At 40.8% G+C, this 18,335-nt stretch overlaps 1 protein-coding gene and 1 long non-coding RNA gene across 5 annotated transcripts in view; one reads left to right on the top strand and one right to left on the bottom strand.

Moving 5' to 3' along the window:
* Positions 1-1,825: 1,825 nt before the first annotated feature.
* LOC133265386 (homeobox protein CDX-4-like) lies at positions 1,826-16,911 on the bottom strand. 3 transcript variants are annotated; one of them, XR_009741942.1, is made up of 4 exons: positions 16,459-16,911; positions 16,185-16,348; positions 16,028-16,083; positions 6,654-6,708 (listed from the first exon to the last, which is right to left on the bottom strand). XR_009741942.1 is itself a non-coding variant. In XM_061445855.1 (3 exons), exons 1-3 carry the CDS (start codon positions 16,458-16,460, stop codon positions 3,156-3,158), a joined length of 831 nt encoding a protein of 276 aa, XP_061301839.1. In that variant the 5' UTR covers positions 16,461-16,911; the 3' UTR covers positions 1,826-3,155. The 3 variants fall into 3 exon arrangements, 1 of the variants encoding a protein (XP_061301839.1); XR_009741940.1 differs by lacking the exon at positions 6,654-6,708 and adding an exon at positions 10,710-10,979; XM_061445855.1 differs by adding an exon at positions 1,826-3,407 and having other exon boundaries at positions 6,563-6,708; positions 16,028-16,911.
* The window catches only part of LOC133265389 (uncharacterized), a 130,721-nt gene continuing 125,939 nt past the window's right edge, over positions 13,554-18,335 (top strand). For both annotated transcript variants that reach the window (XR_009741946.1, XR_009741945.1), the window contains exon 1: positions 13,554-13,656. This is a non-coding gene — a long non-coding RNA (uncharacterized LOC133265389). The remainder of the gene's footprint in view (positions 13,657-18,335) is intronic.

Genomic DNA, 18,335 nt, shown 5'->3' on the forward strand with positions numbered 1-18,335 from the left:
TGCTGGGTAGTGGGGTTTAAAGGTTAATGAACTCCTCTGAAAATTAGATATACCTTGATCATTCTTCTAATCACAATTAGGATTAAGGGCTTAGATACTCTTGTGATGTTGTCTAAGGTATGCTTTTCTTCTTCAAGGCACTTTGCTAACAACCAATCAATCTCCACAGCAACTTTGCTTTAGTGTCCCTAGGTTTTAGATGTGATCAAAAGTGATAGGTTATATGATATACCCAAAGTCAGGAAGAAAGTAAGTTTCACTCTAAGGACCAGCACCAGTATTTCCTGACTCACGATATTGGACCAAACTAACGTCAGTTGATTTGGCTCCAATTTTATATCTCATTTTTAATTATACACAATACGATAAAATATTTTTCTTTTGGTTTTGATGATCAGCTCTTTGAAGCATTAAAACACATTGAAAATATTTAGTTGAACAGATTGCTGGTAAGTTAAAAAAGAAATAAAATGAACACCTTAAAACAGCCACTGGTGTAACTAGAAGGTTAATAATCTCTAAGGTATTGCCCTGGTTTATAGATACTGCTTTTGGAGCAATAAATTTTAACCTTTGAACATGTGCTTCTGCAAATAAAATCCAGCCTTATTTTGTGTACTTAACAACTTCTGATTGGAAACACATAGCAACCTATAGCCAGCGTGCTCTCAGCAAACTGGAGCAGAAATGAGGCACATCTTCAAAGTGGTCACTTATCTTCCTCAATAACTCTTCTGCATGTAAACAAGATAAACCAGGTCGTTTTGCCAGATCCCCCTCTCTTTGAATGATGTTTAAATAATTTTAAAGAGAAAGAAGTTGGATTCCTTAAAGTTCTTTCTTGAAGGACCTTTTCCTTTTAAAATTCTAATACAAATTTAAACTGTATCATGAAAATGTGATTAAAATAGGTAGCTGTGAACTTGATCCTGCGCAACCCTGTGGCCATGATTCTGTGCATTTAGCTAAAACTAGGTCCTGAATTACTGTGTATCAGTACAAAAGACAAGTTTCCTTCTGTATTCCTACCTTCTGAAAATCTAAATGTGGGCATTGTTACTGATTTTTCTGTAGTTTGCAAGCAGAATTCTGTGTAAGTGGCCAGTGTGAGGATGTATTAAGTTAAACGTATGTGTGTATTGACTGCAGGTAAAATATCTAGCATTTCCCTCTCTAGACAGATCGGCTGTTCAGGGTATTTCCAGTGGATTCCTCTTTTGGACATACGCAATGGATCTGTCTTTTGGGAGACCAGTGTTTTGCTTTGGTTGCCATGCTCATCAGCACAGGTAGTAAATCACTGTTCCCCCTTGCTCTCTGTCATGTTCTGCTTTTCATAACATGTGAAAATGAGTAGGAGTCTTTCTGTTGCTGAACTTTGGAGTTTCTCATTTGAACTACCTGTGCCAACCTTCAGACTGCTCTTGCCAGCAAGTGGAGCAGCATTGTGAAAGTGGGGATTTTACAATGTAGGGATGTGTCTATTCAAAGTTGAAGTGTGGTCCTTCTCACAACCATAAGATGCTGAATAAAATGAAAAAGTAGTGAAAACTGCCAGCTCCCTGAACCATCCTGGTCTTGCCATTCTCCTCTACTTCTTGCAAGCTTTTTTACCATCACCCTGCTTTTAAATTTGATACTAAAATTCACTAACAGACTCCTGGGGAAAATCTGCATGTTCACTTGCTACGTAGCTGATACCACACTGGAAAATGATTATGAAAAAGTCATTTATTTTAATGTTCTTTATATACAAAGTAATTTGACATTACCAACATTTTGATGCTCAAAATAGTACTATTTGTTATAATTAAGGAAATAAAAAAGAATGTAGTGCCTAAAGGACTTAATGCTCCTAAGTCTTGTTTGCAACAGTGGCAGAGATTCAGGAGGACACCCTGACGAAAATCAGCAAGGATGGGCTTCCTAAATATCTGAACTGTTTTTGATAATGAGGGTATCAATTCCCAAATCATTTTTGTGCTCTGAAAATTCTCCCTTTGCAGACAAGTTATGCACATGCAATTGGTAATCATCTTGGGAAGTAGGTACCCAGATTATGCTTAAGTACTGGTTACCTATGGAATTCTGCTTAGCGTGGAAGGGATCAGCCCTTTGGAATTAAGACCCACTTAAAAACTGCTGAGAGCTTATATTTGAAGTATTTTTGTGCTTGGTCTTCCATTAATTTGGCTTCTCAAACGTTTTTAGTGCCACAATAGCTCTGAAAACTAGACTGAATGTAAAACCAGCTGAATGTAATTATTGTATCTTTATCCATGGGCTGTGCTACCCCATGAAATGCGGTTGCTTTTTACAGTACCTTAAGTTTTTAACCGGATTCCGCCCCCCTCCTTTGTCCTTTCCTGTAGGATACAAAATGAGTCTTATATAATCTTTCTTCCACTAAACCCAAACTTGGGGCCAAAAGTCAGAATTCCAGAATGCTTTTGAAACATTTGTGGTAAGATTGAGGAGTGCATGTATATTACCAGTGCATGGAGCATTGGAAATCATACCTGCCAAACCCAGAAAATTCCAAAAAGCTCGTCCCTGACCTTTGCCCTTAACATGTAGTGAGTGCAACCAGCACAACCCCGGCTTTCCATCAAGTGGGTCAGAACGTATATGCCAGGTTTTCATTTATCAAGATCCATGTGTAAAGTCCATGGAAGCGAGTACATGGAACCTGTGTGAAGATCAAAGGAGAAGGAATACACTCTCTGCCTGGGGCGAGGGACAGACAGAGCACCCCCTTACACACCCCTTACAGCTGCCCTCAGCAAGGTTGGATTGCCTGGGGCTCGTTCTGTGCTTTTTTTTGTCTGCAGTGGCCTGTAACAAGTGGCTGTAGCTGGTCCTGGCTCTCCTCCCTCCCTGTGCCTTGGGGCACAGGCTGGGCATGGCATTCCCTTGCAGAGGTACCCTGCAGCAAGGGCTCCTGGCACACAGCAGTTCCATTGTCCTTGGGAACTCGAGCTAGCCTGCTGACGTGGCAAGGAGCTCTTGGCTTACTGTCCTGGAAGCTTATGTGCACAAATCCATGTCATGCTGGGGACTCCTGCAAAACAGCTACAGCTGTCCTCTCTCATACTGTAGTGCTCCATGTACTGGTAGTTTATAGTGTTCATTCTATAGCAGCTCTTCCAGCAGCCTTACTGAGAGGCCACTACCTGCTGCAGATTCCCGTTGTGCTGCAAACCATTCATGGGAAGTGGAGGAGGAGGAGGAGGTGGGAATAAAGAACTGGGCATTTCTGAATGAGTCTGTTGGTCAGGAACTGGCATTGGGCTCACTGAGCCAGAGTCACTCTGCATAGAGCCAAGGCTGCTGCCATCAAAATGAGTCATTTTCTTCTTCATTAATTTTCTTTCTTTGGCTCTGCGATTCTGGAACCAGATTTTCACCTGCAAAGGAGCAAAGGAAGTTCTTTTCAGTTGCTAATAGAATGTAGTGTGGCCCTTTATATATATAGGGGTCACAAAATAAATTGCAAGAGCACCAGTGAGAAAGGCAGTGGCAGACTGGGATGCCAGGGCTGCTTGCTTGTTTTCATACACTCAATCTGGCCTATCTGGTAATAAAATATTAATAAATATCTTGATATAAAGTTTTCAGTGTTAATTTTATTTTTAAGAAGGTATTTCTTTATGGAATAAGCTTTGGATTTTTGTTTTTACTTTTTTTTTTTTACACAATCTAACAGAACAGTTTCATCTGTCACAGTGATGGCCAAATGAATATGAGAGTATCTTTATATCAAAAGCTACATGTGCAAGTCAAAACCTGTTTCTGGCCTATAAACTGAGGCACAAGAGCTTTGCTGTTTGGATGCTGTACATTAGTTGCTTAGCTCCAGTGTGTAAGCCAATGGAAATACACTTCTGAGCAGAATTTCACCAGTGCGCAGCTCTTGGTACACAATGTTACATCAAAATACTGTCCAAGTGGTGCCTTAATAGCCAAGTGCCTTTTATTGCATTTCTAGATGGAGCCAGAATCTGCTTGTGCTTCCCACACTGTGCAGTTCTTTACACTGCAGTCATTGCTCTATTGCAGTTGTCTTTGGGAGAGATGAAGCAACTATTGAAGAGTGTATGGGGTTTGATTAGGACAGGACAAATGAGAATGTGAGATGAGGTTGATGAGTAATGGCCAGTTGAAAATACAGCAGAATTTGTTGAGATATGAGAGGGTGAGTGTTCTGTGACAACTGAAATGGCTTTGGACGTGAACAACAGTCCATGCCAGCTATTTATCCTTGAAAGTGGGTCTATATTGTGTCTAGTCAATGTAATAAGTCAAGCTACTTCATTCAGATATGTTGTATTTTCTTGTTTGAGTGGCAAAGGAAACAATTCTGTCACCATTTTCTAGAACCCAAAGAGAAATCAGTGGTTTGCTGAGAAATACTGATTTGTAGCTTTTGCTGGAAGCTAGAAAGGGGGAGAAACTGATGCTCAGAGGGGAAGTAAAACAGTAAGAGGTGTTAATGTCTGTGGCTACTAAATTGTGCTTTAAAGAAAACCACTGGTGAAGTCCCACACAGCATCTTAAGGAGTCTCTGGGACAGTCTCGGTGCACTTATTCTCAAGGCATTATTATTCACATTTTAGAGCTGAGGAATTTGGATACACACAAAGCTTGTGGAAATTTGAACCAAGTCTCTTTTAAGTCCCAGGCTATCATCTGAAACATTTGGGAGTTAATTTTGTGCTCTTAGTTTCTGGAATCTCATTTCAGTACTAAATTATGTTCTATTAAAGCAGTCTCAAGTACTGCCAGCTCTCCTGCATTCTGTTTGTGCTGAGGTAACCTGGTTTCACCCATGCGTTTGCCTTGTGTGCTGTTGTGTTCTCACCTGCCTTTGAATCTAGGTTTTAGTTCTGGTTTGCTATTAAACGAGGGATGAAGATCTGCAGCAGTGATCCAGAGAGAGCTGTAGTAGGCACTTCAGAGTTGTATGGCAGTTATCAAAGACTTACAAGTAAATACAGCTCTGTAATGCTACACTGAAAGCTAACATGGTCAGGTGTATCTGCCCAACTTGTTCTTTTCCTGTTGCCCTCCTTCCTTTCAGTGTTCAGTTGTGTAAGTAACTCTTCCCCTCAAGTCCAACTTCCTTCTTTCTAGTCCTCATCTCCTTTATTTCTGTATCCCTGCTATATTAGCAATGCTTGGGTTTGTCTTTTCCTTCATTAGATACTGCATCTTTCCTTCCTTGTTCAGTTGTCCTTTTGTCTTGAGATACTCATTCCAGTGTCTTGGATGTGAGTTTCTTCCTGGCATAAGCAGAAAAAAGCTTTTCCAGAAACTCATTTCAGCTTTTAGGCTGAATGCAGTGGAACTTGGGACAGGACAGTGTGAGTTCAGCCTTACTCATATGATGGAGTTGTTCAGTTTGTATGAAAGGGCAGTAGTGGGACTATAGATCAGATATTAATCTTACATTTTCCATAGTGACTTCAGAGACTGGAATTAATTTCATTCATGACATATGATGATAAAGAGCAAATATTGCAAACACTGTTGCCGTGTTTCCCAGTATATGTACTTGATTGCAATAATTTTAATTTTCAATAATGAAATCGTCTTATTCAACAGCAGATCGAGAAATACTTGCAAAATGAGTATTTGCTTCTGTGTTTCTGTGAGCTCTTTCAGTGTATGTTGTGTCAGACGGGTTCAGACTGGATGAACGGTACTACAACTGTGGGTGGATTTTGTACTGTCCTCATTAGAGCCCATAAATCAATGGTAAATCAGGCATCATCTTCAATGAATGATACTGAATAATAACTGACTGGGAAACCAGTGGTGTGATGCTTTGCAGATAGCAAAGGCACCAAATGAGCACACTGCGTCCTGAAATCTGTTCGGGGGATCCTTCAGTAAAGCTTTTAATGATCTGTTTTGCTGCGTGTTTCAATGTGCTGCATCAGGGAACTCCCCATTAAAATGGGACTGAACGTATGCTCAAAACACTGCACTGAGTGGTTTCAAAACAAATTATATGTATCCTTTGATGAGAAACGATTGTGTTTTGGTTTACATTGTGGGAATAGAAATGGAATTTGGAAGGGATGGGAGGAAATAGGGGCAGGAGAGAGGAGGAGAGAGTATGTAGGAAATATTTAACAAAAAATAAAAGGCAGCCAATGAAATGAATACCTTCAAGTGTCCTGAACATAACTTGAGCTCACTGCCATTCTCTGCTAAGACTGACTTTGTCAGGATGAGTTACAGAATTCCCATTGGCTTCAGCAGGACCAGGATTTCTGCTTTAGAAATTCCAGTGAAACCTTCTCCCTGCTGCAGCTACCCCAGAAAACCAGAGAGAAATCGGGGTAGGATTCTGTTGATATTTTAAAACTCCTGTTTCTCAGAACAGGACTGATGCTCTGTGTTGTTGCACAGGTCCCTGGTGAGAGCTGGAAGGTATTTGGGACTGAGTGTAACCAAGGCTTCCAGGCACATTTTGGTGTTCTTAACCAGTAGGTTGGTTATCTCCTCAGCAATCATAAATGCAAAGGAAATCCTGAATGGGTGATCCATACTCTACCTGTCTCTCGGAAAGTCTTAGGTTTGCAGCAAGTTCAGACTTCCTCCTGATTGTAATGTATCTGTTGTAATGAAATTCCTTCTCTAATTCTAATCTCTGATGATCTGTGTAAACCACTCGGTACTTCTCTCTTGTTCTTGTTTTACCTGTTTTGAAAGAAGAACACATTGCTTCAAGCTAGAATGTTTTTAACTTCAGTAACACAAAATATCTGGCTTTACATTGAAAAATATGTTTGTGGGCATTTTAGGCCTGATCCTCTATGCACTTACCCAGAGTAACTCCATTCAGTCTCAATTTACAACACAGGAGGTTCATACCACCAGAGTTAGGGTTTGCCCCTTAGTAAATAGATGATAAACTGCTTCTCATATTCTTTATCAGTCTTCTTATCATCTGGGAAGAGGGAAGGTGTTCTGGCTAAGAACAAGGAGCCAGGAAACCTGGGTTCTGTTCCCAGCTCTGGTGCAAGCTTCCTGCCTGGTGTTGAGTTGCTTTGGTTTCTCTGTCCCTATAGCTGATACATTACTACCTGCTTCAAAGGGAAACTGTGAAGGACATTTTACTATATAGGAAATACTGAGAGCTTCCAGAATACTCCCTTCTTGTTGCCAGAAAAATTAATATGATACTGTGATTGTTACTGCAATTTGGAGGTTGTATTTTTCCTTCAAGCCTGGCATGGTCTATCCACAGCTTGATAACTGTACAGGGGATAGTAACATAGATTTCCAGATGACAGTTAATAGAAAAGAGAAAAAGAAAGCAATAAATGCCTTACAAAGGACATTGAACAATGATAGAGCTACAGCATCTGTTCTTTTGCAAGCATTCTGCTGCATCCTTTCAGCTGTGGGTACAGCTGAGTGACTTGGACATGGCTCAGCAGTACCCAGGCCATTAAAGGTAATGGCAAATGACATGAGCCAGTGAACACAGATGGAAGAAGCTGAAATTTTATGGGTTCCGTGCAGGATAATTTCTGAGAAGAGAATGTGTTGGGAGCCGTGAAAGAGAATTGATACGGGAAAGGCTACGGGTGCTTCCTCTCACCCCCCTTTCCTGGGTTGTTAATGTTCCTATTAGGCAATCAATACACCAGAGCTCACCACCTGCTTAAAGCCAAGGCCCCTGAGCCCAGCCTAAGGGCTGCCTACGTTGCTGAAAGATTGGATCATTGCTGTGTTAAGACCAGTGTTACCATCTCAGCTAACCACGGTTTTGCCACTTCTTGTGCTTCTGTCTGTATTTGCATGGACATCTCTGCAGATGTATGTGATCAGACTGTGAATTGTCTGGGACAGGGAATGCATTTTCATTTGGTATATTTGCTTGTCCCACTGTGGTACTGGGGGTTGTGAATGTTTGTGTCCTTAGTGGTTGCTACAGTAGAACAGCCCTCTTAGATTCAGGTTCTCTCCAGCGATGCATAAAAATCGAGGCATATTGTGGCTTGCTGTCATAGCATTCTGCTGCAGCTTAACTTCATACAGCAGCTCATGTTTGCTCACAAGTTTGAGGAACCATATTTTTTTGAGATATAATAATTGTGCTCCTCATAAGAACAGTTAATTTTGAATGGAGAGAACTGGAATGGATTTTCAGGCACTGAGTTAATAAAATTTCAGTCTTTGAGTAGATGACTGCACTACAGCACCCCAGAGCAACCATGTTCCCCTCCAGCAGAGAAAAGCTGAAGGTTTCATGTATCAGCGATGGCAAAAGTCTGATTTCTCCCCAGCCCCTCCTCCAAACTCCCCTTGCTTTTGAAGTTTGACATCAGAAAAGATCAGAATTCAATGTACAGAACTATAGCAGAATCTTAAAAGTACTTTATCCCTTGATTCATGGTTTGGTTTTACAGGCTAACATTTTTCCCCCCATCTGTGGAGGAAGATGTGATGTCTCTTTGTTCAATAGCTGAGCATATTTAAAGCTAACGTTGCCTTCCACTTGCTGGTAGTGGATTGAGCCACATCACTTTTTTTTCTCTTACAGCATTTGACAGTCAGTACTTTGCTACTTAGAAGAATTCTTAGCTCTCCAAAGTATTACTTGCATTAGAAGCTTCTTCAGGCTCTGATCCTTTTGATCTGTTTGTGCAGATCCTAAATACAGACTTGTTTAGCACTGGAAGTCCTGGTCAGTGTGATGCTGTACACCTCTGGTTGTGGATAACAACTGGTTCACCCTATTGGACTCTCTGTAGGACTTTTCCCAGGGTTGTAGGAAAAGGTCTGTATCAGAACTTGATCCTTCAGCTTCTATGCTCCATGGTGTTCATCCCTGGGAAAGCACTGTGCATTAATAAGGCCTTTACAATGCTGTGGGCTTGAGGGAATCCAATGGGGAAAACAGGTGTGTGCATGTTTGTGTGTGTTCCTCTCACTGGGTTTTCTGCTGAGACCATGCAAGCAAAACCACTGTGCCTTCCCTGAGAAGGTTCTGCTGCTTGGCTGAGGTAGGTAATGTGTAGGACATTCACATTTCAGTGGCATTTCTGTCATTGCAAAACTTCAGTGAAAGCAGAATGAGCCCCATTATGTTTACACTGATAATCGAGTGAAAAGTGCTGCTAATTTTACAACATTATGGGAAGAATTTGAGAGTCTCTGAAGAAGAGCAGTTACTCAGGTCAGTCCACATAAATACCGGGACATTTGTTTTCATTAATTCGAAGTGTAAATTGTTTGTTTAACGTATGGTCACCCGTGGTGCTTTAATGCCTCACTTGGTATTTTTGACCTCTAGCCGATGGTTTAGTTGTGCTTTTTTCCCCTCTTTAAATGAGAATTTGGGGTCATTTTATGGGTTAAAATGTTTAAAATGTTTCCTTGATCTCCTTTGTGGTGTTAAACTGAAGTACACAAAAGAGCAACAAGGTGATCTTATCTTGAACTCTGTTCTCATTCAGAAGCCATAGACAAATATAGAATATTCTTCTATTGCCAAAACAAGACAGTAAATTTCAGGCTAAGCCTTCCTGTTTCTGGTTTGAAATGCTTTAACCCCTGTTATCTGAACAGGAGAGGGCTGGGCTTTTTGGTTTTTAAACTGCACAAGGAATTAAATGTATGTAGAAAACGGAGCTTTCATCAAATCCTTTGTGTGTGAGTAGCTTTCAGTTTATTTTTAGTAAAAAATATCTGGTTTCTTTTTGAAGGAAGATTGGGAGCTTGCACATCTACTTTCTTTAAAGTAAGTTAAGAGAACAATTCAGAAAGTAGAAAGGCAAAAGGAGAACGTTTCCTTCCTGAAAGTCAACGAGGATCAGAGAAAATTCTCTGATTTGTCACATAAATATTGTCTTTAATAGTTTGATTTCTTTTGTGTAGGGAGACAACAGCCAGTGGGAGCTGAGACCTGACAGGGTCTTCCAGAGGATGCTTTTATTCTGGCAGAGACCTGTTTTAGACTGTTAGGCCTTCACCCAAACCCTCACTGATGGCAGTGAGAGTCTTCCTAATGCCTTTGTTGGATGCTGGGTTGGAATTAGGCCGCGTATGGCATCTCCTTTCAAAGGCAAAGTACACTTCTGTTTGCCAAAGTTAACAAACAGCAGCAACAAAAGCTATCTCTAAACAGTTTAGGCCTTTAGCCTCTAAATTGCATCTGTAGGATGGAATAGATGCACTCTGCTGCCTTCTGAGACAAATCTTCTACTGGTCTTATTTAGTGATGCATTTTATTTCTAGAAGTATTACCTGAGCAAAATTTAAGGTAGGACTAATGGGTTCACCAGAGGCAGCAGAAGGATGTTCTTCACTTCTCAGACTTCTTTAGGAGGTAATGGCAGAATATAATGATGCAATGATAGAAGTTAATATTTTAATCCAATTCTTTAGTCAAATCCTACTCACTTGGGTGACTGAAACTACCAATGTATCACTTCCTATAATCTGGATTAATCTTTTGTGAGTGATATTATTTTAATAAGCAATATAGTGTCAGCTTTATTGGAAATGTGTTCTGTCAGTAGCAGATACTATGGAATTGCAAGTGGCTGGAGAGGTTAGTAGTATTTGGGTGGAAGAAAAATGAAACAAAAGAGCTTTGAAGTAGCACCTTTGCCTTTGTGTTGGGGGAGTGGATTTCCTGGACTTGATGAGCTGCTTGAGTTTTGTCAGAACTCTTATTTTACAAACAGTGACTGTTGAAGACTATTGACTGTTGCCTCTGGAGGGACAAGAAATGAGACATTTTAGACTTAGGAAACTTGTCGTGGGCTGTAGTTTAACAATCCTGCTCTATCACACTCTGGCAATTTTTGTGACTGGCCAGGTTTTGAGCTGGGGGAAGGGAACAGTTTTCCCATTGGTCATAAAATTCACAGAGCATTTCTTCTGAAGACAATAAAGCTGGGAGAAGGCCTCTTTATTTGCTGTGAAAATCATCACCCTTTCCGGCAATATAACTCCTGAAGAAAAGAGGGAGAAGGAAGAGACAAGACTGCATATCAAAGCAAAGCAAAGTGTTAAAAGGGTCTGTTGCCTCAATATGACAGATAGGCCTCAAAACCTCAGACAATGTAGCCAGGAAAAGGAAAAAAAAAAAACACAACTCCACCATCGGACCTCACAACTAGTTTACAAAGCAAAATAAATTAGCATCAGAACTGGCCCTGGCCTTTTTCTAGTGCCTCCACTCTTAGCTTTTCAGGAATATTCTTCATCTACCTCATAAAATCCAGAAGCTCTACCTACTTTAGATAGAAGATGTCCTGGTGTAGAATAATATCAGATGATGTTGGATTATTTACAAAGGATTGTAATCTGGATTCTGTGGTTTAATGTTTCAGAGGAAGTTAATGTCTGTACTTGAGGACTGGAAGCTCGCTTAAGTCAGCTCAAAACATGAATCAGCTGCCTGGCCTGAAGACATGCTCGGTTCACATCTGTATCTTGATGTTTGTTAAGAGATTAGTGTTAAGTTTTTGAGCTTATAGATATGGACTGTCAAAGATCAGGCCCCAGAGTTTTGTTTTGGGAGTCTCTCTAGATATTTAAGCACTTTGGAAGTGTAGGAAGAGAAAAGGGCAAATTCTCCCTAGTGTAACTTCACTGGTTTAAGTGAAGTTGTGAAGCAACAGTAATTTTAAATAAGTCTTGAAGATGGACATTGTGCTGCATGTGATGTTCTGTAAAGTTACATCAGATAAAGCCTCAACCAAACCATACCAGGCTGCCCCTGTGTGAGCTTGGTCCAACCTGTGTAACATGAATGACAGTGTTCCTGCCAGGAGCCTTGGTGCCATGAGTAGGACTGATGTTATTATGAAGTTAGGTGCATAAAGGTGTGTGAAACATGGCAAAATTCTGTTTGTATTTTCTACGTTTGTTCCTCTTACACATGTCCAGAGAACCCATGCTGAAAAGAACAGAAGAGGTTCATAGAATTGGGACCTTTCCACAGACTTGAAGAATTTTCCCTTCTCTTCTGTTGACTTCTATACAAAATGCTAATGCTTACAATTTTGAATGTGTTCTGCTATTCTGTACTAAAGCTCATTGGCCAAATTCTGTCTTTCACTTTGCTGGTGTAAATTTTTGTATTCATCATGCAGAAATAACTGACTCTAAAGCAGAGTCATTTTTATCACCTTTAAACAAGGATTGGACAGACCTCCCGGTATGGATTTTGTTTGGCAGAAGATGCAGGTGGATTTCCAAGTGGCAAGATGGGGGAAATCCCATTGCCAAGGACTGTATAGACTAAAAAGCAAGTGAATAACTGAATGTTTTTCAAAGTGTTGTATATTCTTCAGGCATTCAGCATTTTGCAGGAATGGCCTCTTAAGAGACTTGTTTCTCCTCCTTAGGTTTGAGGGAATATAACTTCTTCCTTCAAAGACTAGATGCTATATGTTTGCAGCACATTTGGTGCTGATGCTATAGCACCATCATCAGAAAAACTGTCTTGTGCTTGCAGAGCTATTTTTATGGAACGACAAAGATAGGAGAGCTGTCACCTATGGGAAAAGCCTGTGCTCATAATCACTTCACCTCTGTTTCAAAACTTGTTCCCTCCCTATTTTATGATCATGGAAGTGCAGTTCTTAAGATGTACTTTTAGCTTTGTGAGCAGCTTCTCATTGCTGCTGGAACTGCCTGGTACTTAACTGCTCCATCTTACTGTTTTGGGCACTGGTTTACCATAGATGTATGTTGTTTTCTCTCAGAGGCAAAAAGTAAAGTTTGCTCCTGTGTGAGTGATTGCAGACCTCCATAAATGCATTGAAATCAACAAGAAGAGATTTGTAACTTGTTCTGAGGTGATTTTATTCTACTCTCCATCAAAGAATTTCCCTGTAATTATGCTTTGTGTGCATGGAATTTCCACCTCAAATGTGCAGTTGCTGTGGCTTTGTTCTGTTCTGTTACAGTGACTAGTTGTCTTGGCTTTGCTTGCTCTGTTAAACTGGGGCTTTAGGAGAGGGCACAGGACCAGCGTAAGGGTTAGAGAAGGGTCTTTTCCCATCTGTGTTCTTGGTTGAAAACAGTAAGCAGTCAGTGTTTCCTCCTTCAGGTGTTTGGAGTCAAAACACATTTGCTTTATCCTCTATCTTGAGCACCCTCAAGAATGCAGTGACTAAACACTGGATCCTACCTGCACTGTGTTTAGGATTAAGTCCCAGTCCCTCCAGTTCCAAAGTTACAGGGAGAAACACTCGGACATTCTTCAACCAGAGGGAGTGATGGTTGAAAGCCTCAGTATTCCTGTAATGCTAAACTAGGATGATAGGCTGGCATTAAATACTGAGATCTTCCAGTTTCAAGTAGCATAACCTCAAAACCTTCACTGAATACCAGTTGAAGACATGGTTTTACATCAGATATTCTATTTAAAGTTGCAGAATAAGACTTGAAATAATTTCTTCTTTTGTTTCAGATTAGGTGTAGGTAACAGAGTATTGAAAGACCTGGAGGGCCTGAGGCAGTGGCAGCAATTTCAATCAAGTGTTTTGTTTGTCATCTGTCAGGTCCTGAGGCCACAAAGCACGGGTAGGAGAAGATAAATCATGAAATCTCTGGAGATGGAAACATCACTGGTTCTGCGTCTCATTTCTGTAGCTGCTCCAAGTCAGACTACTCAATGTAAGTAATGAACAAATAATAAAATCAGTGTGTCTAATTTCTGTTCTGATCACTTCAGGTAAGTCTGAGCCTCAGTTCTTCCATCCTTAAGAAGAGTGGCTCAAATCTATTTACAGGGAATAACAGGGAATAACAGAAGCTAATAATAATAAGTGTGATTCCTTCACTCTTGCCTATACAAGACCTTTACTGACATTCCTAAAGGTTTGCAGAGAGACAGAAGGGTAGTGCTCAGTGTGTGCATACAGCCTTAGGGAGTAGAAAATTCCATCTAAGAAAATGCTGAGGGGTTTGATCATGATCCAGTAAAAGGAACAGACTTCAGTGAAACAGATCTATTGGCACTGAGCATTCCTGGCCTAGCAAATCACAAGAAGAGGGGAAGAAGCAGCAGAAGAATTCCTTATCTGGGATTTTCCCTAAAGCATGACCCAATAGCCATTAAATGAATGATAGACTCCCACTAACTTCAGAGGTCCTTATGCTGGCCTTTGGGCATTTGGGAGTGTATGCTACTATGACATGCTGATTTCTTCAGCTTTTCCTGAAATTAAGATGCTCAGTGTCTTGTTGGCCCATTCCAGAATAGAGTCCCACCACTTCCTGTGAATGCTCTGCCCTGTGCAGGCTTGAAATTTGGAAGGTTAGAAAGCCCTAAGCATTTTTCTTGAGCAGACAGCAGGCAGTTAGAATGTGGTATTGTCTATTTTCAATATATATATATATATAAAAATAAAAATCTATCTCACAGTGTATCCACCCTACTAGAAAAGGGACAGCATAGACAGGTCAAGTAAGTCCTTTCTCTGAAAGACTGCAGTTTAAATCCACAGGAGCAAAAGGCAGGTGGAGAAAGAAGAGATGAGAGGCTGGGGGGTTATGAGCAAGTGTTCTGCCATCTGTAAATCACAGTTCGTGAGCAGTTCCATTGCTCTTGTAAGGGATACTCAAAAGTAAGCTGTTTTTTATAAGACCAACCTCTTTTGTCTTTGCTCAGAGTATTCAGTGAAGAACAAATCTGGTTTTAAAATACCTGCTGCTTCAGCCACCCCAAAATTCTGTTTACCCAGAGTAACAACCTATTCTGATTGTCCTGTTCACTTCTGTGGACGCTCTGAACTGAAGTTGTGTGCAGCAGGATTGAGGATAACTCCGTCTGTCCATAGAAATTAAATGCATCCTTTTAATACAGACAATTTTTCTATACAGTTGCTTTCATTTTTCTAAAGTCTATCTAAGCAATTGCTTTTCCATCAGAGATTGATTCAGTGCTTGCTTTGAAAACTATTATTTACAGGCATGTGTGGAACAGAGCTGGGGTGAGAGGAAGGGTTGAAGGGAAAGGAACCTTCTTGAGATGTTAACACTGGAATACTGTGAGCATCTCTTTAGGGGAAGCATTGAGCAGCCTTAATTTCTACTGATCTCAGTGCATGGCAAAACTGCTCAGCACCTTGGAGGATCAAATACTGTTATATAGTGCATTGGGCCTCTGTTCTTTTCAGGCAGTTTTCCCTCTTTTCTTTCTCCCCTGTCTTGTTTCTTTTTTGTTTTTTCCTATTCGTACAAGTTGAGGGTTTTGTTTTAGGGATGCTCTATGTTTCTCTTTTTTTCTATTGTTCCTCATGACAGTCAAACATAACCTTTTCCTCTTGCTTAATGACTTACTGCTTAAACGCAATTGAAGAATTACACATTGGAGACTGAGCTGTGGCTGTATTAACTGATTGTGTTACCAGGGATCTCTATTCTTGCATATCTTGAGAGTTACTACTACTGAGTGAAGCAGAGTGAACCCTTATCACTCCTGGGTTTAGAGCATTGACTCAGTGTTTGACCTTGCAGATCTCATTTCAGTGTTCTGAGGTTTAGAGAAGTTGTTTCGAATATGAAGCCTTACTTCCAGTCTCCTAGTATTTATATTTTACTTGAACTTTTCATATATATTTCTAAAACTTGAGGAAAATAAGCAAAGTATAGGTGAGTGGTGTAAAATACAATACTTTTATCATTATTTCTTTCTGCAGACATGCTGCTACATTCCAAGTGATAGGATTCCTATTTAAAGCAGTTATTTGATATCAGATTTTTTTTTAACATCTCTGAAGTGAAAATACTTCTCTGTCAAAAGACTTTGCATTTGTCTCAGTATTAAAGGTCAACAAAGAAATATAAGTAGTCAGCAAATCAAACTCAGCATCCAATAACCGAACCAACATTTAACTGCTAGAAAAAGAATCCTTCAGAACAATTAGGATCTATCTTTGTTACCCTGGACACTTGCCTCTAAACAGGGAACCTGGCAAAAAAACCCAAACAATGCAAAAGCAGCAAAATCTCTTCTCAGCATAAAACTTCAGTGCCCTCCTACCTGTGGAAGTGGATTGCACCGTTTTCCTCATCCATTCATAAGAGCTGTGCCTTTGGCTGTTGGGAGAGATTTGCTGTGTATTAACTGTATCTACAGGAGGTAACCCCCCAGATCCAGCGGGATGGAGGGAGCTGTAATCAGCAGAAGTGTAGGAGACCTGTCCGGGAGACGAGCTGTTGATCTGAGCAGCAGCAACTGTGCTAGAAGGTCCTGGGCCGTAAGCGTTCCAGTCCTCCCTCTGCGGGCCATAGTGGGATCCCCAGGTTCCCGCAGGCTGGCTGTGGGTGTCCAGAGCTGGCACATGATGGTATCCCATGTAATCTGGATAAGACGGAGTAGACACAAAGTTTTGCACTGGCAGGTTGTTGCTGCTGCACCTTGCAGATCCTGGATACATGCTGGTTTCTTTATCCAAAAGGTAACTCACATACATGATGCTCACAGCCTGGCTTTGTCTTGCTGGGACATCCTGCTCCTCACAGTGTGTGTTTGATCTCTCTTCCCCTCCTCTTTCTTTCTCTCTTTTCTAGCCCTGACTGGCTCTATAAATGACTCATGCTAGCCCTGATGTCCCTTTACTACACATGATTAACAATGGTTTTACCAGGTGCTGGTGGTAACAGTTTACTAAGGTCCTGCCTGATGTCACAGATAACTGCCTGCCCCAAAATTACATTTGCATTCAAATGAAGGGCTGACCATGCAGGCAACCCCACCTTGCTGCTAGGACTAGTGCTTCCTTTCTCACAGATCCTTTATGTATCACCATCCTGGTTCTATACTTTTGAATGCAGTTTGAAATCTCTTAGTCTTCAAGCAGAGTTGTGTGTGTAGTTAACCAATAACTATTCAGACAGAAGAAGTAGTATTTTTTCCTGAGGAATACATGTCAGAATGTAACTTCAGGCCCTAGGTTAATAGTGAGTTAAAGCCTGGTATCTGCTGGGCTGGTAGTTCTTTTTTTACAAGGTGCTGTATTATTTTAAACTGGAACACTAAGGACCAGTTCAGTCTTTAACTGCAGCTCTCACACAGTTTCTCACTTGAGCCCTCTTCTTCAGCTCTTAGTCCATGTGGGAGGGCACTCGGAAGCCGCAGTAATCCTGCTGATTTTACCATTACAAAGGATATACAAGAAGTCTCATAGTCATTTTGAGCATTTGTTCATAGGAATAGTCTTGTTGATGTTAGCAAGCCTATTCATGAGCTGGCTGCTTGCCACAGCGATTGAAGTGTCTCTGCTCGACCTTCCAATGTTAACAGAAAGAGAATCTGTTATTGGGAGAATGCAGAATTTGTCACTTTCTCTGTGTCTTGTGTCTTGTTTGTGATATTGAAATGAGTGGTAGTTTTCCCTAAAGGTTGTTCTGTTCTCATTGCTGTGCCTGTTTGCAATAAGTAGCACCTTTTCCTAGAAATACGGGAACACATCCTAGCTTTTTAGCTCAAAACAAGCCGTTTCTTCCCTTTCAGGAGCAACCCCATGTTTGTAAGGAACAAATTGCTGTGAGGAGCCAGGAGAGAAAGTGTTGATTTCGTTTTTTTCAAGAGGTAGATCCCTCAGCATTGTCTCTTAATGAGATTTTCTTGTTTTCATTCCTGTGCTTTTAATGACGTGATACTTAATTGCACCTTTATTAATGAACCAACTTGTTACAAGGGTTTTTGTCTTAAACAGGTGCAAAGTATAATGAGGTTTTTCTTTGTTCAGAGGCTATTTTGTCTTTCAGAGTCTTTTGCACTTTAGCACCATTTAAACTTACAGGTTCCTCCTGGTTCTCAGGAGGAAAAAATCACTTCTCACACCTGACACCACCTTTTGTGAGAGAATGCTTTGGCTGTGTTCTCAAGATGGGTTGTGACTGTGGTTGTGGAAAACCCTTTTCTGCATGTTCATTTCAAGGCTAAGTGGAGCAGCACGGGCTGCCTCCTTCAAGTTCTTCCTACTGGGTAAAATTTGTGCTCTTTCACTTCTTGTGAGCTTTTGGGGATGATGTTTTGCCAGCAGCATTGTTGAAAGGTATTTTAGAAAGCACTAGGTGGGGGAAGTTGGCAGAAACTGTTCCTTCTTGCATATGTGAGCTTATTCAGTTGCAGTTTACACATCTGTGACACCTGGCCATTCACAGTGACTAGCATAGCTACTGGAACAGACCCTTCCAATCTGGGGGAGTCATTAATCAGCACATCATGATCTGAACAGCTTAATTCAACTTCATTCTTCTAGATCAGAAAATAAATCATACTGGTCTAATTCCAAATTAGCTGTCTCTACACAGCCTGTGTCTATAGCTAACCAAAGAAATGG

Source organism: Pezoporus flaviventris, unplaced genomic scaffold (assembly GCF_033815535.1).
Source record: "Pezoporus flaviventris isolate CSIRO_AGI_PZ_B2104156 unplaced genomic scaffold, CSIRO_AGI_Pfla_v1 ptg000005l, whole genome shotgun sequence".
Classification (NCBI taxonomy): Eukaryota; Metazoa; Chordata; class Aves; order Psittaciformes; family Psittacidae; genus Pezoporus; species Pezoporus flaviventris.

Bases quoted from the DNA above. Each gene is read 5' to 3' on its own strand.
- LOC133265386 (XM_061445855.1), bottom strand. From the start codon at position 16,460: ATGTATGTGAGTTACCTTTTGGATAAAGAAACCAGCATGTATCCAGGA. The intron at 6,709-16,027 runs GTAGGAGGGCAC...CTTTCAAAACAG, and splicing joins GGTGCAATCCACTTCCACAG to GTAAAACAAGAACAAGAGAG. The intron at 3,408-6,562 runs GTAGAGTATGGA...GCTCCTTTGCAG, and splicing joins TAAGACTTTCCGAGAGACAG to GTGAAAATCTGGTTCCAGAA.